The sequence below is a fragment of the Magallana gigas genome, chromosome 6 (assembly GCF_963853765.1).
Source record: "Magallana gigas chromosome 6, xbMagGiga1.1, whole genome shotgun sequence".
Classification (NCBI taxonomy): Eukaryota; Metazoa; Mollusca; class Bivalvia; order Ostreida; family Ostreidae; genus Magallana; species Magallana gigas.
Window position 1 is genome coordinate 41,507,519 of NC_088858.1, and position 16,318 is coordinate 41,523,836.

The following is a 16,318-nucleotide window of genomic DNA, read 5'->3' on the forward strand; positions in this document are numbered from 1 at the left end:
GTTGATATTTTGAATATATTTTGCTTTAAGAATTTAATTTCAAATTTATCATTAGATAAAGAAATATCTTTATCTTTACCTATCGGAGAAACTGAATTCAAACTTTATATAATTCGTTAGTTTGATTTTTAACAAACAAGCTTATTCCGATTTTATTTATATACACAATCTGTTATATAATGCATCTCCATTTCATTTGCTGTATGCAGAAAAAAACAACAAGTTTTTACAACTTTCTATATTAAACCTGATTTTTTTTTACTTCTCAATTCAAAAATACATATTCATTAATAAAAACTCACCAAGCTGTTCGCTGAAACTGATCACGTGCTTGTCACACGTCACCAAGGAAATGAAACTGAAATTTCCTGACAAATTATGTTGCTTAATACTATTGTTCCTTTAATTGTAAGTATCATAGCAACTTTTTATGTCAAACTTTTGAATTTAATATTATTATATTATTATAATATCCTGTCATCCACATTAACTGTCCAGCTTTGGAATGCCCTTCGTTAAACCTTTTATGCACTTAAATGTAATCTAATATCAGGGAAACATGTTACAATTCAACGCATGTATTGATATAAATTTTTGCATTTTTTTTGCATTCATAATGGCGTATACACTTGTATGTTTATCAAATAATCATAATGAAAAGAAATTGCAAATTTTCTTTGATCATTAAATGGAGGTTTGGAATGTTTTTTTGCAATGTTTTGTACAAATCTCTCTAAAAAAAATTTGGTCTTATAAAATAACATTGTTATTAATCGTGCACGAATCCCGCACTTGATATGTGTAAGCTATTTTGATTGATTTATTGAAACATAGATCGATTTGGTGGATTTTTAAAGAAAATTTGTAGTTAACGAGTGTCAATTGGCGTATTAACCTGTTTAAACTTAGTGATATTAACCCCGTTCAAAAATTTTGTATAATACTTAATATCATGAACGACGATTTATATATCGTGATAGTTTCATATTAATAATGTTATCATCATAGTAATTTTATCATCAATATTTCAGTATTATAATTACATTTTTTTATTATAGTAAATTTGATATTTTATTAAATAACAAAAACTACGCACCTACGCACTATTATGAATGTCAGCTTAAGGTACATCACTACATCAAAGCTTTTACTTTTTAAGGCACCACGTCACAAGATGGTGATTTAAATGTTTTGTTTAATTGTTTGGTTGAATATCATCAGAGCTCAGTGGTTAATGTATCGGGTTTATGTACCGCAGGTCATGACTTCGAATCCGCCTGGGGCTTTTATTCATATTTACATAATTAATTTTTAAAAATCATTTTTTTTAAATTAAAAATTAAATTAAATAATTTTTGCCTATTTGACTTATATGCGTCTTATGTATCATGATATTTATCATAATGAAGTAATTTTCTTTTGATTTATGAAACTATTTCAAGGTGTAGTGGGCCATCTTAATCAATTGATAGAGACAAGGATTTATATACATGTAATTCAATATATGCCTCGCTATTTGTTTGTTAAATCTGATAAGAAGGGTATTTTTTTTTAAATTATTTTTAGATAAAGAAAACCCATAATTATTCTACAAGTCCATACTTTTCTTTTTTAAAACGCAGTTATTAAACATATGTATCAATGACTATATTTAATTATTATGATAACAATGACAATTTAAATTCCTCTAACACAAATACATGTAAGCACTCGTGTGACCCATGCTATCGTAAAGGAGATCCCATGTGATTTTATTTTGCACATCTGACCATAAACCAAATTTATCATTTCCACCCTTACCAGTGCCTGGCATCCAACTCCGATGTTTCACATGATAGCTATATAAGTCCTTATCGCTATCTTTTATCTATGATTTAATTGCATAACTCAAAGTATCATTTCCGTGTTTTTTCCCTTTTGTAGGTATGTCAACACCACAGTTTGAGGATAGCAGTATTTCAAAACTAATGGCCGGCGCCATGCTGATGGACACAGTCGATCTCCCGAATTGGCCCACAACGTATGATGCTTTTCCAGGAACGACACAGTCTTCCCAACTCGCGAAGATGGAAAAGGAAGGCTTCGTACCCAACAGCATTGATTGTTGGTCGTTACCTGGGCAACCGACGCCTGTAGACTTTCACCAGGGTGGGGGTTTCCAGAACGTGTCCCACAATAACGGTTTCAACCCCATCTCCAATGGCAGCATTAACGGAAACAACACCTTTGGTCAGAATTTTGGGAATAGCTATTTTAAACCCCCACAAGATCAGTTTCGCAAACGACATGGAACATATTCCAACGAACAATATCCAGACAGTAACATAGCCCTTAAGGCTGAGATTGAGGACAAGTGGAACAACTGTGCTTTGAATACACACACGGATTTATTTGAACCAACACGGAGCGGAAACGGCAAAAATGTTTCTTTAAAGGAGGGCCCTTATTCACCACCGTCTTTCAAAATGCGAGATCGGACTCCACACAAGTTAAGTCCGAGTATGGATTCCGAGCGAAAGTTATTTGACATGGAGTCCGATAGCGACTCAAAAACGAGCGACAGTCAACCTACAGCACTTGGTAGTCCTCCGTCAGATATCAACGTGGACCAGATGATTAACAGCGGGGTCACAGTGGCCGGCTACAAACCCAGAAAACTCATCTGCAAGCGGAAAAAGTCGTCAGTTCCAACTGATCTCAAGGATCCAAGCTATTGGGAGAAGAGGAAGAAAAACAATGACTCGGCCCGGCGGTCGCGAGAAGCCAAGAAAGAGAAAGAAAGGAACTTCTATAAACGTGCTTTGGAACTTGAGTATGAGAATCATTATCTAAAGGAAAGAGTTGCGTTTTTAGAGAGAAAGTTAGAGGCGGTCATGAAACAAAATTCCAGTTATCCCGGCCCCGAAACCCAAACGGCACCCCCTCCACCGCCCCACAACATGTAGCAGCCCCACAACACTTAGCAACCCAGCAACATGTAGCAGGCATACATTGTTTTCTCAACTGTTCTGCAATCTTTCGTATTTTAAAGTATCGAATGCTTTGTATTTTTTGAAAGCTTAAGGCCGGCATCACGGAATTTTACCAAAATGTGACCTATTCTCAAACTCAATCTAGTATTTGTCATAGCATAGTATATTGTTGTATACGTTTATATATTGTGAAAATAAGTTTAATTAGAATCTATGAAATACCAAAGAAGTAGATAAGTTGTCCAGTCAGCTGTTGTGTACACATTACGTTGTCACGTGTTTTCCGGTTTGACCTTAACAATGTATGGTTTTGTTTTAAATGTTTGGTCTTCTGAATTGCATTTTTCTTCGGTTCTCTCGTTTACCAATACACCGGTGCAGCTGTATTAGGAGTTAAGCTTGAATTCCGTTCATTTTTTGTTATACATCACAATGGCCATTTATCTATATATTCCCTCTAAAGTTTTACTTATTCTAAAACATTAATTTGATGTGTTTAAGTTTTAGATCCAAATTTAAATAACTTCTAATACTTACAGATTTTGATCTTTGTAATTTTGAAGCATCATATGAAAACTAAACAGCCGTTCAGCATTGTCGTTTTAGATATGCAAACACCAGTTGGTTATTTTGAAGTATAAATTACAATATTTGTTTACTTTTTTGTGCCTTTGATGATTCAGCATCTAAATCTGATTTTTATTTGTTTGGTCCACCTTGTACTTACTTCTGATACAGAAGATAATTTGGTCGAAGTACCTTAAATATGTGTTCTACGTCAGTATTTGTGTTGGTCGTGGTATGTGACGTCACGCTTTTTGAAAAAAAGTGTTCACGCTAAGAACCGGTGATGTTTGGGACAATCTGGTCAGCTTTTTAACTATTTTGTCTTGTTTCCGTTGGCTCCAAGAGCATTTTTTGTCTCTCAGTTTGCTAGGGTGTCATTACAATGACCTGGCAGATCGATGTGTAAATACATACCCACGTTTTCCATTAGGCTCCTTATTTTCCTACCCGCCCCTCCCCCTTGAGGACAACGGGGTCTGCCCCACGCAAATTCAGCCAGAAAAAAAACCAGGTGCCATTGTGTAGCGCAGATCCCCTTCATATTAATGCTGTAAAAATTTTTGCTTATTTTTTTTTTTTGTAGACAATAGTTGGAATTTCATCTTTCATGCATGTTTTGGAAATGGTTTGCGTATCCCGTTTTTATCCTATACAATACACAGATGGTTGTTATGATACGTGTTTTTATGTTACTTTTGTCGAGGTAGTGAATACTTGTACGTGAAGGGCGTCAAACGCCTTATATATCCCCCACAACATGGACATATTGTATTGTTAGATTTATATGATTACCCCTATCTATTGTTCTATAGTTGATGCTGTATATGATATGTATTGGTATGACCAGTCAGTGTGTGTTACCCCTTGTTTCTGCGTCCTTTTGCATCGTTTAAAACCATAGCCGGAATATTTGCACACAATAACGATACCAGGGTTGGGTAACCTCGCTCTGGGTTGATGATTGTCATTGCAATTTAATATCACTGACTTGCTCAGTTGTAAGACAGTTTCAATGGTTGGGCAATGTGCTTTTTGGTTACACAGACGTGAACTATAATGGCATCGTTATTGTTGCAGAACTCTATATTCGTCCGATATAAAATATCTGAGTATAGAGCAAATGGCAATTCACAAATGTCCTTTTTTTATTTCTTTGTGAAAAAAAACACCCAGGAGATTTGCTTGTTTTGTTTACTATTTTTTTGTCTTACTCTTAAATGCTTAAAGCATTAATTTATTTAGCAGTGGCGGCGCTTCATCCAAAAGTCAGTATTTACTGCCAATATTCATGTTATCTCCCCTTTTATCAGCATAATATTGTGTGATTGGTCATTTATTGTATTCTAGTGTTTAACATTGAGGGTTTTGTATCAACTTTGCAATTTTGTGAATATATGCAACGATAGTTTCTAACTTGATTTTTAAAAATAATCTATACAAATATATTAAAATTTGATTTTAGATAACATTCCTTAATGTATTCGAATATAATATCTTTTTTTTTATTGAAGTCAAACCTACGTTAGATAAATGCAACGTAAAAATGTTGAGAACAAATACCGGTTTTTTATATTTCCTTACTTTGACTTTTATTCAAACCAGTGATAACATTTACCAGATTTTTCCTTTCTGATGCATATCTTTTTGATGCGCATATTCTCATGAACGAGAAAAATAGCCAAATTTACAAAAATATTTCCAATAATTGTCTGAGTATATTGTTCTCTCTTTTAATGAATGCGAATGAGATGTTTATGAAAGAAACTTATTTACATTATGATTTTGGAAAAAAAAAAAATACAAAGTTTATAAACACGTTACTTAATTAAAATATATCGTACAAAAGCCCTGTATATAAAAATTGTTTGGTTTTTACAGTAACAAATAAGGAAAGCAGACAATTTGTAGCGTAAATTTATTTAGTATTTATTAAAACTCACGTTATTATTTTTCTCGTGAAGATAATTTTCAATTTCAAATGTTTTTGTTTGGAGAAAGACTAAAGTTCACCAAGGTTGTCTACGTGTAATGTGTGTTGCGTCTTAAGATCATTGGATATAGGTGCTATATAAGTATCATTACAACCGCAATGTTTAATCAGTGTTGTGCATGTAATTATGATTGTGTTATTAATTTAGTTTCCCCCCTCTTTCTCTCTCTGTACATCTAGTATTTAATTATGCACTGCAATATACATTAACGTACTTGATGGAGAATGAGTCATTTACTCATAGTGAGTACCTCTGCTTCAGTGCAGGATTTTTAGTATATCTTTTAGTTCAGAAAAAACACAAATGTTGTTACAGTTGAACAAAACTAAGAAGAAGAGTATTTCAAGCAGAAAAGACTGATAAATTCCTCCCAACATTTTTGGTTCAAAATTATTTAACGTTGAATCGAAATAGCGAAAATCTGCAGGTTTGATTAGGGTCTTCTTCAATTTTTTTTGGTGACTTACAATTACTGAATATAGTGTACATTAAAATTATAATTAGGAAAAGAAATGACCGTTGGAAAGTTGAAACAAGCATATATTTTGCAAATTAATTGATCAATATTAATATTTAATTGATTTTCACAGATCTTGAAATTTTGCACCAGTACCAATACTGTAACATTTTCTGTGAAATTTCCGCTAAGTTGTATGACTGATGGTTCAACTCAATCAACTATGTCGGATGTTTCCAATATTTACCATCAACTGTACTTATCAAAGCGTTTTGTCAATTTTGCCAAATTTCATGTTTAAAAAACATTATGCAATTAGTAATTAAGATTGTCTTAAAATATTTAGTGTTAATTAATGGAACATTTTGATTTGTCATGATTTTCAGGCATTTATTTGGAGCGTGGGAAAGTATATATATTGTTTTTTTTTTAAATTATTATTATTTCAATCTCTTTTTGTGGGAAAAAAATAGGAAACGGGAAATTTATGATCCTAAAGTGTACTTCAAATGTTGATACTGAAAAAGTGCATTATTAACAGAGATACCCCATGATAAGAAACACACCCCTACTTCATTTTGTTCAAGTTTTTGTTCATTTTTTAACGAACATTAATTCCCCTTCAGTTTTTATCTTTTGTAATTAGCTCTTTTGATGTATTAAATACATGACATTATAATTTACAAGTTGAAATCCAGTGACAATGCAGAATTAAATCCTAAATATTCCGACTCCTTGAAAACCTTGTCAGTTTTTAGTTTTTACACTTTTCTTGGGGCGCCTATACGATATATACAGAAACTTCAATTATTGCAATCTTGCACACTAAACATTTGGAATTTTTTGTGGGTGTACCCTGTACCTTTTTTGTCTCCCATGATTTTTCTATTCATATTACTTGCCTAGGTTACGGAATGTTTGCTTGCTTCATTTATCATGCGCGCGTGGACTTTGTTCAATTACTTACGAAATATTTTTCAAATTTATTTTTTTTTTTGCAATATTTTGATTGTTTTTTTTTTCTTCCCTCTCTATTTAATGGATGAAAAGATGGACTTTAGTATTAAGATAACCCTAGAGAATTTTGTCAATATTGCCTTGGCAAGGACTTCAATATTGTGTGAAAATATGATTTGTCAGTCGTTTTAGTTTGGTAAATCAGTTCTCAAACAACGAATGTTTCCACCATTTTTTATGGGTTTTGTCTTGCTTCTACCATCAATATGCCGAGTGTTACTCTTTCTGTCCACAGAGAAAATTTTATTCGTTCAAGACTGAAAACATAAGACAATTTTCTTGGGTTAATCTTATTTTGTGTAACTATTATATTTCAATATTGTGCTTTCAATATATTGTGTAGCTTTGTTTCATGGATTTAGAGATCTTAATTAGATATAAAATATCGTTATCATGCGTATGATCTCTGATTTTTTCCAATTTGAGAATAAATGTTATACAAATATTTGTCTTCTTGTTCAATTACATTATATTATGTAATATATATGTAAAATAGCTGTGAGAGGGTGATATTACATAAAAACAAAAATGAAAAGTAATGCGACATTGCTATTACTTGATTTCCATGTCAATAAGGAAAGGATTATTACTAAAAGTAGCATTAAAGTACTATTTAAAACAAAAGTTAAGAACATAGGAATGTTTGCTTCCGGTATTGATGTAATATTTGTTGATTTTGTTTTGCAATACTGTATATATAGCCGACTAAAACAGACTAAAAGTGAATAAAAATGGCTCGATTCTGTCTGCAGGTTTACAAAAACACACAATTTAAAAGTTGGCCAGCCAAATGTCTAGATAATTGTCAACTGCCCTACTGTAAAATAGTCTATTGTCCGTTCCGATATATTTCATTTTATCAAATAAAATATACATCATGTTGTATATTTTATTTGATAAAATGAAAAATATCGGAGAGGACACTATAACTCTCACCATGTAAACCCCAACATGCGGGGTATATAATAGTACTCTCGACGCGGCATGTCGTAAATTTTGAATTTACCGGGTGGCAGTAAATACATGTACAAAATTTACAACATTGTGGCAAATTTTGTATTTATTGTTGTAAATTTGTTTTGTATTTACTTTCACTCGGTAAATTCAATTCACGACATGACAGGAGGGGGTCAAACGACGATTTTGTCTAATTTATTTGTTCATGGACCTAAATGTATTTGTATTTGTAAGTAATATAACAATGATAATAAACCAAAGTTTGTCCTGATACTTGACCATCAACATGCGTCATGTGTAAAATAGCTGATCGTCGATATATATATATATATATATATATATATATATATATATATATATATATATATATATATATATATATATATATATATATATATATATATATATATATATATCTATATATATATATATATATCTATATATATATATATATATATATATATATATCTATCTATATCTATATATATATATATATATATATATATATATATATATATATATATATATCTATATATATATATATATATATATATATATATATATATATATATATATATATCTATATATATATATATATATATATATATATATATATATATATATATATATATATATATATATATATATATATATATCTCACGTAAGAAAGTGAATTTTTATTGATTGATAATGCGTTCTCATAAATGTATAAGTTTTTGACAAATTGAGCATCGTTTTCGAAAGCAGAACGAATTCAAAGAGAGTGCTCTACATGAGGTTCTTCATTATCAATGACCCCGTCAAGTCAATGAGTACAACTCCTTTCAACAGCCACTCTATGGATCCCGTTTTCTTCTATTTGTTCAAAAAATCTAAGTTGTTTCCCTAGGGTATTCTTTTTGCATAATTCGTACAACTATAATACCTGGAGTCTGTTTTGATCAATACAGTTTTAAAACGGAAGATGATTGCCCTCTTGTCTAATTTATCTTGAATAAAATTCAACTCAAAAAACGAAATATGAGGCAATTTTGTGATATGATAACTAAACAAGAGGCCCATGGGCCACATCGCTCACCTGAGGAACAATGGGTATGATAAAATCAGCTTAATTGAGTCATAATACAAACTATCTGGACAATGTAAAATAATACATGTAGATCCTGTATAAATAAAATCCATTTCCCCCCTGGATATTCTTATGTTTATAATCATTACTCCCTTTTCTAACGGGATGATTTTATAGTCATATCACATGTTGAGTTTTGCAGTTCTCAAAAAGATCCTTAACAATAGTTTATATATGGGATATAAACCTACATCAAACTCTGAACCTTCTTGTGAGGCCGAAGAATTGTCCTGGGCCCAAAGTCTTTACAATTATAAAGAATCATCTGGCTGATTACTAGTAGTTTCTGAGAAGATTTTTAAAGATTTACTCTATATATTCCTATGTAAAACTTCGACCCCCTCCCCATTGTGGCCCACCCTCCCCCCGGGGGTCATGATTTTCACAATTTTGAATCTATACTACCCGAGGATGCTTCTACACAAGTTTCAGCTTTCCTGGCTGATTAGTTTCTGAGAAAAAGGTTTTTAAAGATTTACTCTATATATTCCTATGTTAAACTTTGACTCCCCATTGTGGCCCCACCCTACCCCTGGGGATCATGATTTTCACAACTTTCAATCTACACTACCTGAGGATTCTTCCACACAAGTTTCAGCTTTCCTGGCTGATTAGTTTTTGAGAAGAAGATTTTTAAGGAGTTACTCAATATATTCCTATGTTAAACTTCGACCCCCCATTGTGGCCCCATCCTACCATGGGGGGTCATGATTTTCACAACTTTGAATCTACATTACCTGAGGATGCTTTCACACAAGTTTCAGCTTTCCTGGTCTTATGGTTCGTGAGAAGAAGATTTTTGAAAATTTCTCGAAAATTTTCATAAATTCCTAATTGTCTCCCTTTGCAAAAGAGCGTGATCCTTAATTTTCACAACTTTAAATCCCCTTAGGATAAGTATGCTTTGTGCCATGTTTGGTTGAAATTGGCCCAGAGGTTCTTGAGATGTTGAAAATGTTCTTGAGATGTTGAAAATGTTAAAAGTTTACAGACAGACGGACAGACAGACGGACAGACGACAGACAAAATGTGATCAGAATGGCTCACTCGAGCTTTCAGCTCAGGTGAGCTAAAAAGGAAAAAAACAAAATGAAAACTATATAGGAAAGTTCTATGTACTAGGCAAGCATTAATAATAAACATGTGGACAATAATTAAACGATTATACTTTTTATTTGAGTCACAATTTACAAGTTTTGCGCAAATATTATTTAATTTATACGAATTTCGAAATGTATAAACTATTCTGAGGCACCCTGTACATGTATCATATTGCATATGTAAAAGTCATTCTTTAAAAGTATCTCAAAATTTTCTATTTTCACCAATTTTCCACTTTGTTATTTTCAATATTCACATGTAGTTCTCTCTTTTACAGCTATTGTGATAAATACTAAACATCAATGATGAGCCAATATCTAACAATTCAATGATTAAAATGATGTGTAGTAAACTATCGTTACATTAATGATACTTTTAAAACAATGTCTTGTCACAATCATCGTGGGTAACGTGTTATAAATTGTTGCCGTCTTTTTCTAGTTTTCTTCATTTTTACATCTTTATTTCTATGTTACCAGGACTAGTGGGTCACCTAAATTTTTATTTTTGATTTGTATGTATTTAATAGGTTATTTTGTATTTTGAATGATTCACCAAAGTTTGAATGTTAGAGGTTATGTTACACGTGTGATATAGAGGAAAGAGGTCATTGTTATTTAAACAAAGATCGAGTCTTATATTTGTTTACAAATAATGTAAAGTAAAGAAGTTGCTATTTCTTTGACAAAATAACTTGTCGAAACAAGAAAAACTGATTCAATGTGTTCATAAAAAATTTCCTCAACATCAAACAGCAACATTAGATTGAGACTTATACCAATACAACACACATATAGACATTAACAGGACTCGAGCTTTGTTTACAAAACAAAGGATTCTAACTTCTGTAACTCACTTGTAACTCGATATCAAAGCAATTAAGCATGTCAAAGCATTTAAAACATCTATATTAAAAATTCTAGACATAAAAATTGAAAAAATAATTTTGGAAAAAATTGAGCTCAAATCGTGCCCAAGTTCCTTTTACACTTGTATAGATCTATCAAATTGTATCAAAATATGAAATAAAAGGACATTTGTTGACCAAATACCAATAGCCTATTCATATACATCATTTTCACGCTCATACTGCAAATCATAGATTAGAACATTTTATTTGTGGTTACTACAGAAAATGACCATGGAGAATTGTGTCAGCCCCTTTGTTAGTCTTCTTGTCGAGGGTATACTATCCATTATAAGGTCAACAATTTCCGCACTGAATCGAATTTTTTACTTTTCTTCATTAAAGTGTCAATTTTGTTCAACAATTAGAACATTTATTCTGTCACAAGACACCTTTCTTAGTGATTTCACTGTTTACAGATTACTTGATATGCGTTTTTTCATTTGGCTTGATGATGTTTATTTATAGGGAATGAAACAGGTGTATTAATGTGTTTTTTAACTTTATTATCATCACTATCATCATCATTATCATCATCATCATCATCATCATCATCAATTTGACCATTTAAAAGGATAGGATTTACGTAAAATATAACTGACTAATATAAGCTATTACATCAAGGCCATGAAGTAGGTAAGTATCACTTCCAACTGTGAACAAAATCAACAGAAATTGGTTTTACTCGGAAAGCAGATGATCTGTTAAGTGCATTTTGGGATATTTTTGATCACCGGAAATTTCAAAGAAATAAACTAAAAATCGTAAAGAAGTAAAATTTCCGGTATACGTGATACCATGAGCACACACAATAGCTCTAATCTACATTCGAATTAAACACTGTCATCGAATGTACTAGAATTTTTGTGATTTGTTTTATCATATATATACAATTTCATTGTTTAATGTGACTTTTGTGGTTGTAACAAATTCACCATTTATTTGATTTGATTGAGCGAACATTCAGACAAATGAGACATGCAGTATATAAATGGTTATTCACATTTTTCATTCTGCTATGCCTATATCCGCTTAACTGTATGATATTGGAAATTCGAATTTCCATTTAAAATTGAATTAATCGTTGGAAACCCACCGTGAGTCTTTAATACGTTGGTGTTGGTACCTTGGGCCAACTCGCTGATTTTTTTTCGTTCTCGTGAATACTCAGTAATACTCAGTGATGCATTCTCTAGTTCGTTTTACTTTCTCAATACTGAACCAAAAATAGTAAACGAATACGTTCAATGGGAGGGATCACGGTATTCACAGCTTGCCATGGGGTCTATAGCAATATGTTCTAAATTGAAATTCGAAAATTTAAAAACAAAAAAGGGGGGGGGCACATGGCGTATCTGGGCTAAAATGTGTGCAGACACATGTTATGTACATGTCAAAATTAAAACGTTTCTCTAAGTATGGACTTGTTAAACGCCCACTGCCACACTTTAGCTACATATTTCTACTTTTATAAATTCTTCGTTTTTTTTAAAAATCTAATATATGTGTATGTCTTTAATGATATTTTTGAATTGATTCAATAAATTTCTTATGTTTTCTCGTCATGATTACCTCAATCTGTCGCCTCAATTATTGTTGATAATCCCAAAATAGATTAACGTGATCAATTAAAGTTTAAAGAGTCGGGAATATATATATCCAATCGTTGCAACGCAATTAGTCATAAAATGCAGTAAACTATATTCCATATTCGCCAGCCAAGAATGACGATCCGCTCTTTTGAAAAGAGTAGAGTCCCTGAGCGGATCGCCACCCTTGGCGAAGATGAGTATATTCAGATTGAATAAAAAAAGGTGCTATGATAATAATTATTGTTATACTTTCATGTTAAATACTGAAATCTGATTGGTTCAGACGCAGTTCATAATCCGTTCTATTACCCTCAGCGTTAGCAACGCACTTAGCAACGGGTAACATTATATAAATAGTGCCTGTTTGGGAGGGTAACAATTGAAATTGACACCCCGAGAAAACCTTTGTCAACCGACGCGAAGCGGAGGTTGACAATGGTTTTCGAGGGGTGTCAATTTCAACTGTTATCCTCCCAAACAGGCACTGTTTATTTTGTTATACTGAATGTCTTAATTGTTAAAAAATTTTTAACTGCTTTTATATAGGAATAGCGTGAATTCTACAGTGAACCGTACGAGCATAATTTTTGAGCATGTAACAATTTGTAATATTACCCATTGCTAAGTGTGTTGCTTACGCTGAGGGTAATAGAACGGATTATGAACTGCGTCTGAACCAATCAGATTTCAGTATTTAACATGAAAGTATAACAATACAAATTGTTACATGCGCGAAAATTATGCGCGTACGGTTCGCTGTAGAATTCACGTTATTCCTATATAAAAGCAGTAAAATTTTCTTAAAAATTAAGACATTCAGTATAACAAAATAAATAGTGCCTGTTTGGGAGGATAACAGTTGAAATTGACACCCCTCGAAAACCATTGTCAACCTCTGCTTCCCGTCAGTTGACAAAGGTTTTCTCGGGGTGTCAATTTCAACTGTTACCCTCCCAAACAGGCACTATTTATATAATGTTACTTAATATATGATCTGTTTAAATAAACATGATTGTAATCTTGAAACCCTGAATTGTTAAAAACGTCAAAATTTCCACACGTTTATGTTGAAGTTTTTACTGATTTTTACAAAGTAAAAAAATTGAGACAAATCAAACACATAAAAAAAGATAAATATTCACACAGAATTTATCTGGAATAATAATCTTTTTCAATGCAAATCAAAATTACCGTCCTTTGAAAATTGGATAAAAAGTGGTATTTTATATGTGAAAGTTTTGTTTTATAAAGAGGGAAATTTGCATTTTATACATTATTTTTCTAACATCATGAAAAAGAAAAACGTAATATTAGTTTAAAGGGGTATGGTGACGCACAAATGCAATGATTCAGCAAATAACGAATTTTTACATGATTTCAACATATTTTATATATCATATGAAAAGATGAACTTTTGAAAAATTATGGAGCTCTAAAGTAAATAAATCAAATTAGAAAGAGAAAAATAGAATTAGTCGTTGGGCCAACACAAAATTATTGAGTTTTTCTTCCGCTTTATAGCCACGCAAGCGCAGGGGAATGTAAATACTGCAGCGTGGCATACATTGTGAGCCAGAAGCCTCTCATTGGAACACGATGTCTTCTTCAAGGACTGTGTACTTAGTAAGATGCATTCTCTATGAATGCATATTTCTTACCACAGACATCGAATAGCTTCAAATTTAAATTCTTTTATCAGTGTGTCAATCCCATTGTTACTATTTTTAGACAGAAATCGCAATCACGTGACACTAAACCAATGTCCAAAACAACTCGGTTTGTTTACATGTACATGTGCAATTTCCGGATGAGTTTTAATGACCTGTAAATTAATAGGTGATGACTTATGATGCGTTAAACCTTCCGTATGATAAAATTTCGTGTATCTCTTTTTGGGAGTTGATTTTAATCAACTCTCCTATGCAGCTACTCTGGCAAACCGAAAGTGAAACAGTGTTTGGACCTAAGCACAAATCATCACCGCTGACAAGACATAGATCTTGAATATAATGGATAAATTCGGTGTACTGTATGCTGTACCATTGTTTTTCAAAAGAAACGTATTGATAAGTACCTTGAAAATAGTCAAATTTTACATAGTACGAACAATTTAATTGTTTTAGTAGTTGCATGTATTCCTACGCCAGAGTTCAATATAGTCTCGTTCAACCAGACGCTCGACTGTCTCCGTAAATCTCCGAAAAGCAGAGAGTCTCTCTTGGTAGTCGGCGATTAACGGAGACAGCCGAGCGTCTGCATGGTTAAACGAGACTAGAGTTCAATATTGCTTGGATCCAAACTTGTACAATTTTTAGTAACATTTCGATTACTGATACATAGTTTGATGGAATTAACTCTATCTTTAAATATTACACAACATAATTCATACGGGGTTTTCTCGAAATTCTTTTCGGAAAAGTTCGAGAATTCATATTATAAAAATGTGCGTAATTCAAATACAGATTAGAAACTACCTGCCAGGCAAAATAACATAACGTTGATTTTAAAATTGATAATAATAAAAAAAATCAACTCCCGACAGTACTTCAGTAATTTGATTATTTCCGTTGTCATAATTAAGAAGAAAAACATCTATTTTTAGTCACCGTGCCACTTTAAAAACATATTATGCTTAGTGCATTTTTAAAGAAGTATATAGATAAAATTTATATTTCCTATACAGGCACGTAACATCGGAGGGGGGGGGGGCTGCCCCCCCCCCCCCCCACTTTTTCTCGCAGCTAGCATTTTTTTTTTAATTTACGTATAAAAATTTCAATAATGATGGAGTTGCCCCCCCCCCCCCACTTTTTTGGAAGTATGTAAAAAAATGATAAGAGAATAAGGAAATGAGGAGTGAAATTGATATACTACGCCAGCCAGCCCCCCCCCCCCCCCCCCCCGGATTAGGATTTTGAAGATTTTGGGAAACTTTAAATTTCCCTTTTTTTTTTTTTTTTTTTTTTTTTTTTTTTGGCTTTTCAAGATTTTTTGGATGAGTCTGCCTCCCCCCACCCCCCCCCCCCCCCCCCCCACTTTCAAAAACGATGCTAAGTGCCTGCTATACAAAATACATGAACATTGATGCATAAAATAATGCTAAGTTCGTCCTAAAGGGACTTGCACACGATTTGACATAAAATCTTCAAATTTTATTTTTCTATTTTCAATGTTTATAATAGATATAGAGGTTTATAATACACATCTACTATGTCATAATATGAAATTCAAATATCAAGTTATAAGCAAGATACAGGGTTCATAATTCTTTGTTTTTTAAACAAACCTCGAATGTTGTCATTAATTACATATGTGTTGTATTGGTGTAAGTTTCAATAAAATATAATTTTCTTTTGTTTATAATAGTATTTATGAAGATATTGAATTACATGTAGTTTAAATTGTTTTTACAGCTCATTTTGTCAAAGAAATGGTAATTCTCTACATTACATATTTTGTTAACAACCATAAAACTCGAGCTTTGTTTACCTAACAACCAATTCTTACCTCTGTATCTCGCGTGTAACTTGACTTTAACATTCAATATTTTGGTCAATCATTTAAAATGTATCAGTAAACCATTTTATACATAACAATTTTTTTAAAAAATTTGATCTCAAATCGTGTC

General features: G+C 32.1%; 1 protein-coding gene across 4 annotated transcripts in view; it reads left to right on the forward strand.

Annotated features, from left to right (window-relative positions):
* Positions 1–7,449, forward strand: part of LOC105347277 (uncharacterized) — a 24,302-nt gene extending 16,853 nt beyond the window's left edge. For 2 of the 4 annotated variants that reach the window (XM_020074908.3, XM_011456276.4), the window contains one exon: positions 1,924–7,449. In XM_020074908.3, coding sequence (XP_019930467.3) covers positions 1,924–2,945 — 1,022 coding nt within the window. In that variant the 3' untranslated portion in view covers positions 2,946–7,449. Of the gene's footprint in view, positions 1–387; positions 409–1,923 lie in introns of those variants that run through there. The other 2 variants (XR_010714478.1, XM_011456277.4) reach the window with 2 other exon arrangements.
* The last annotated feature ends 8,869 nt before the right edge of the window (positions 7,450–16,318 follow it).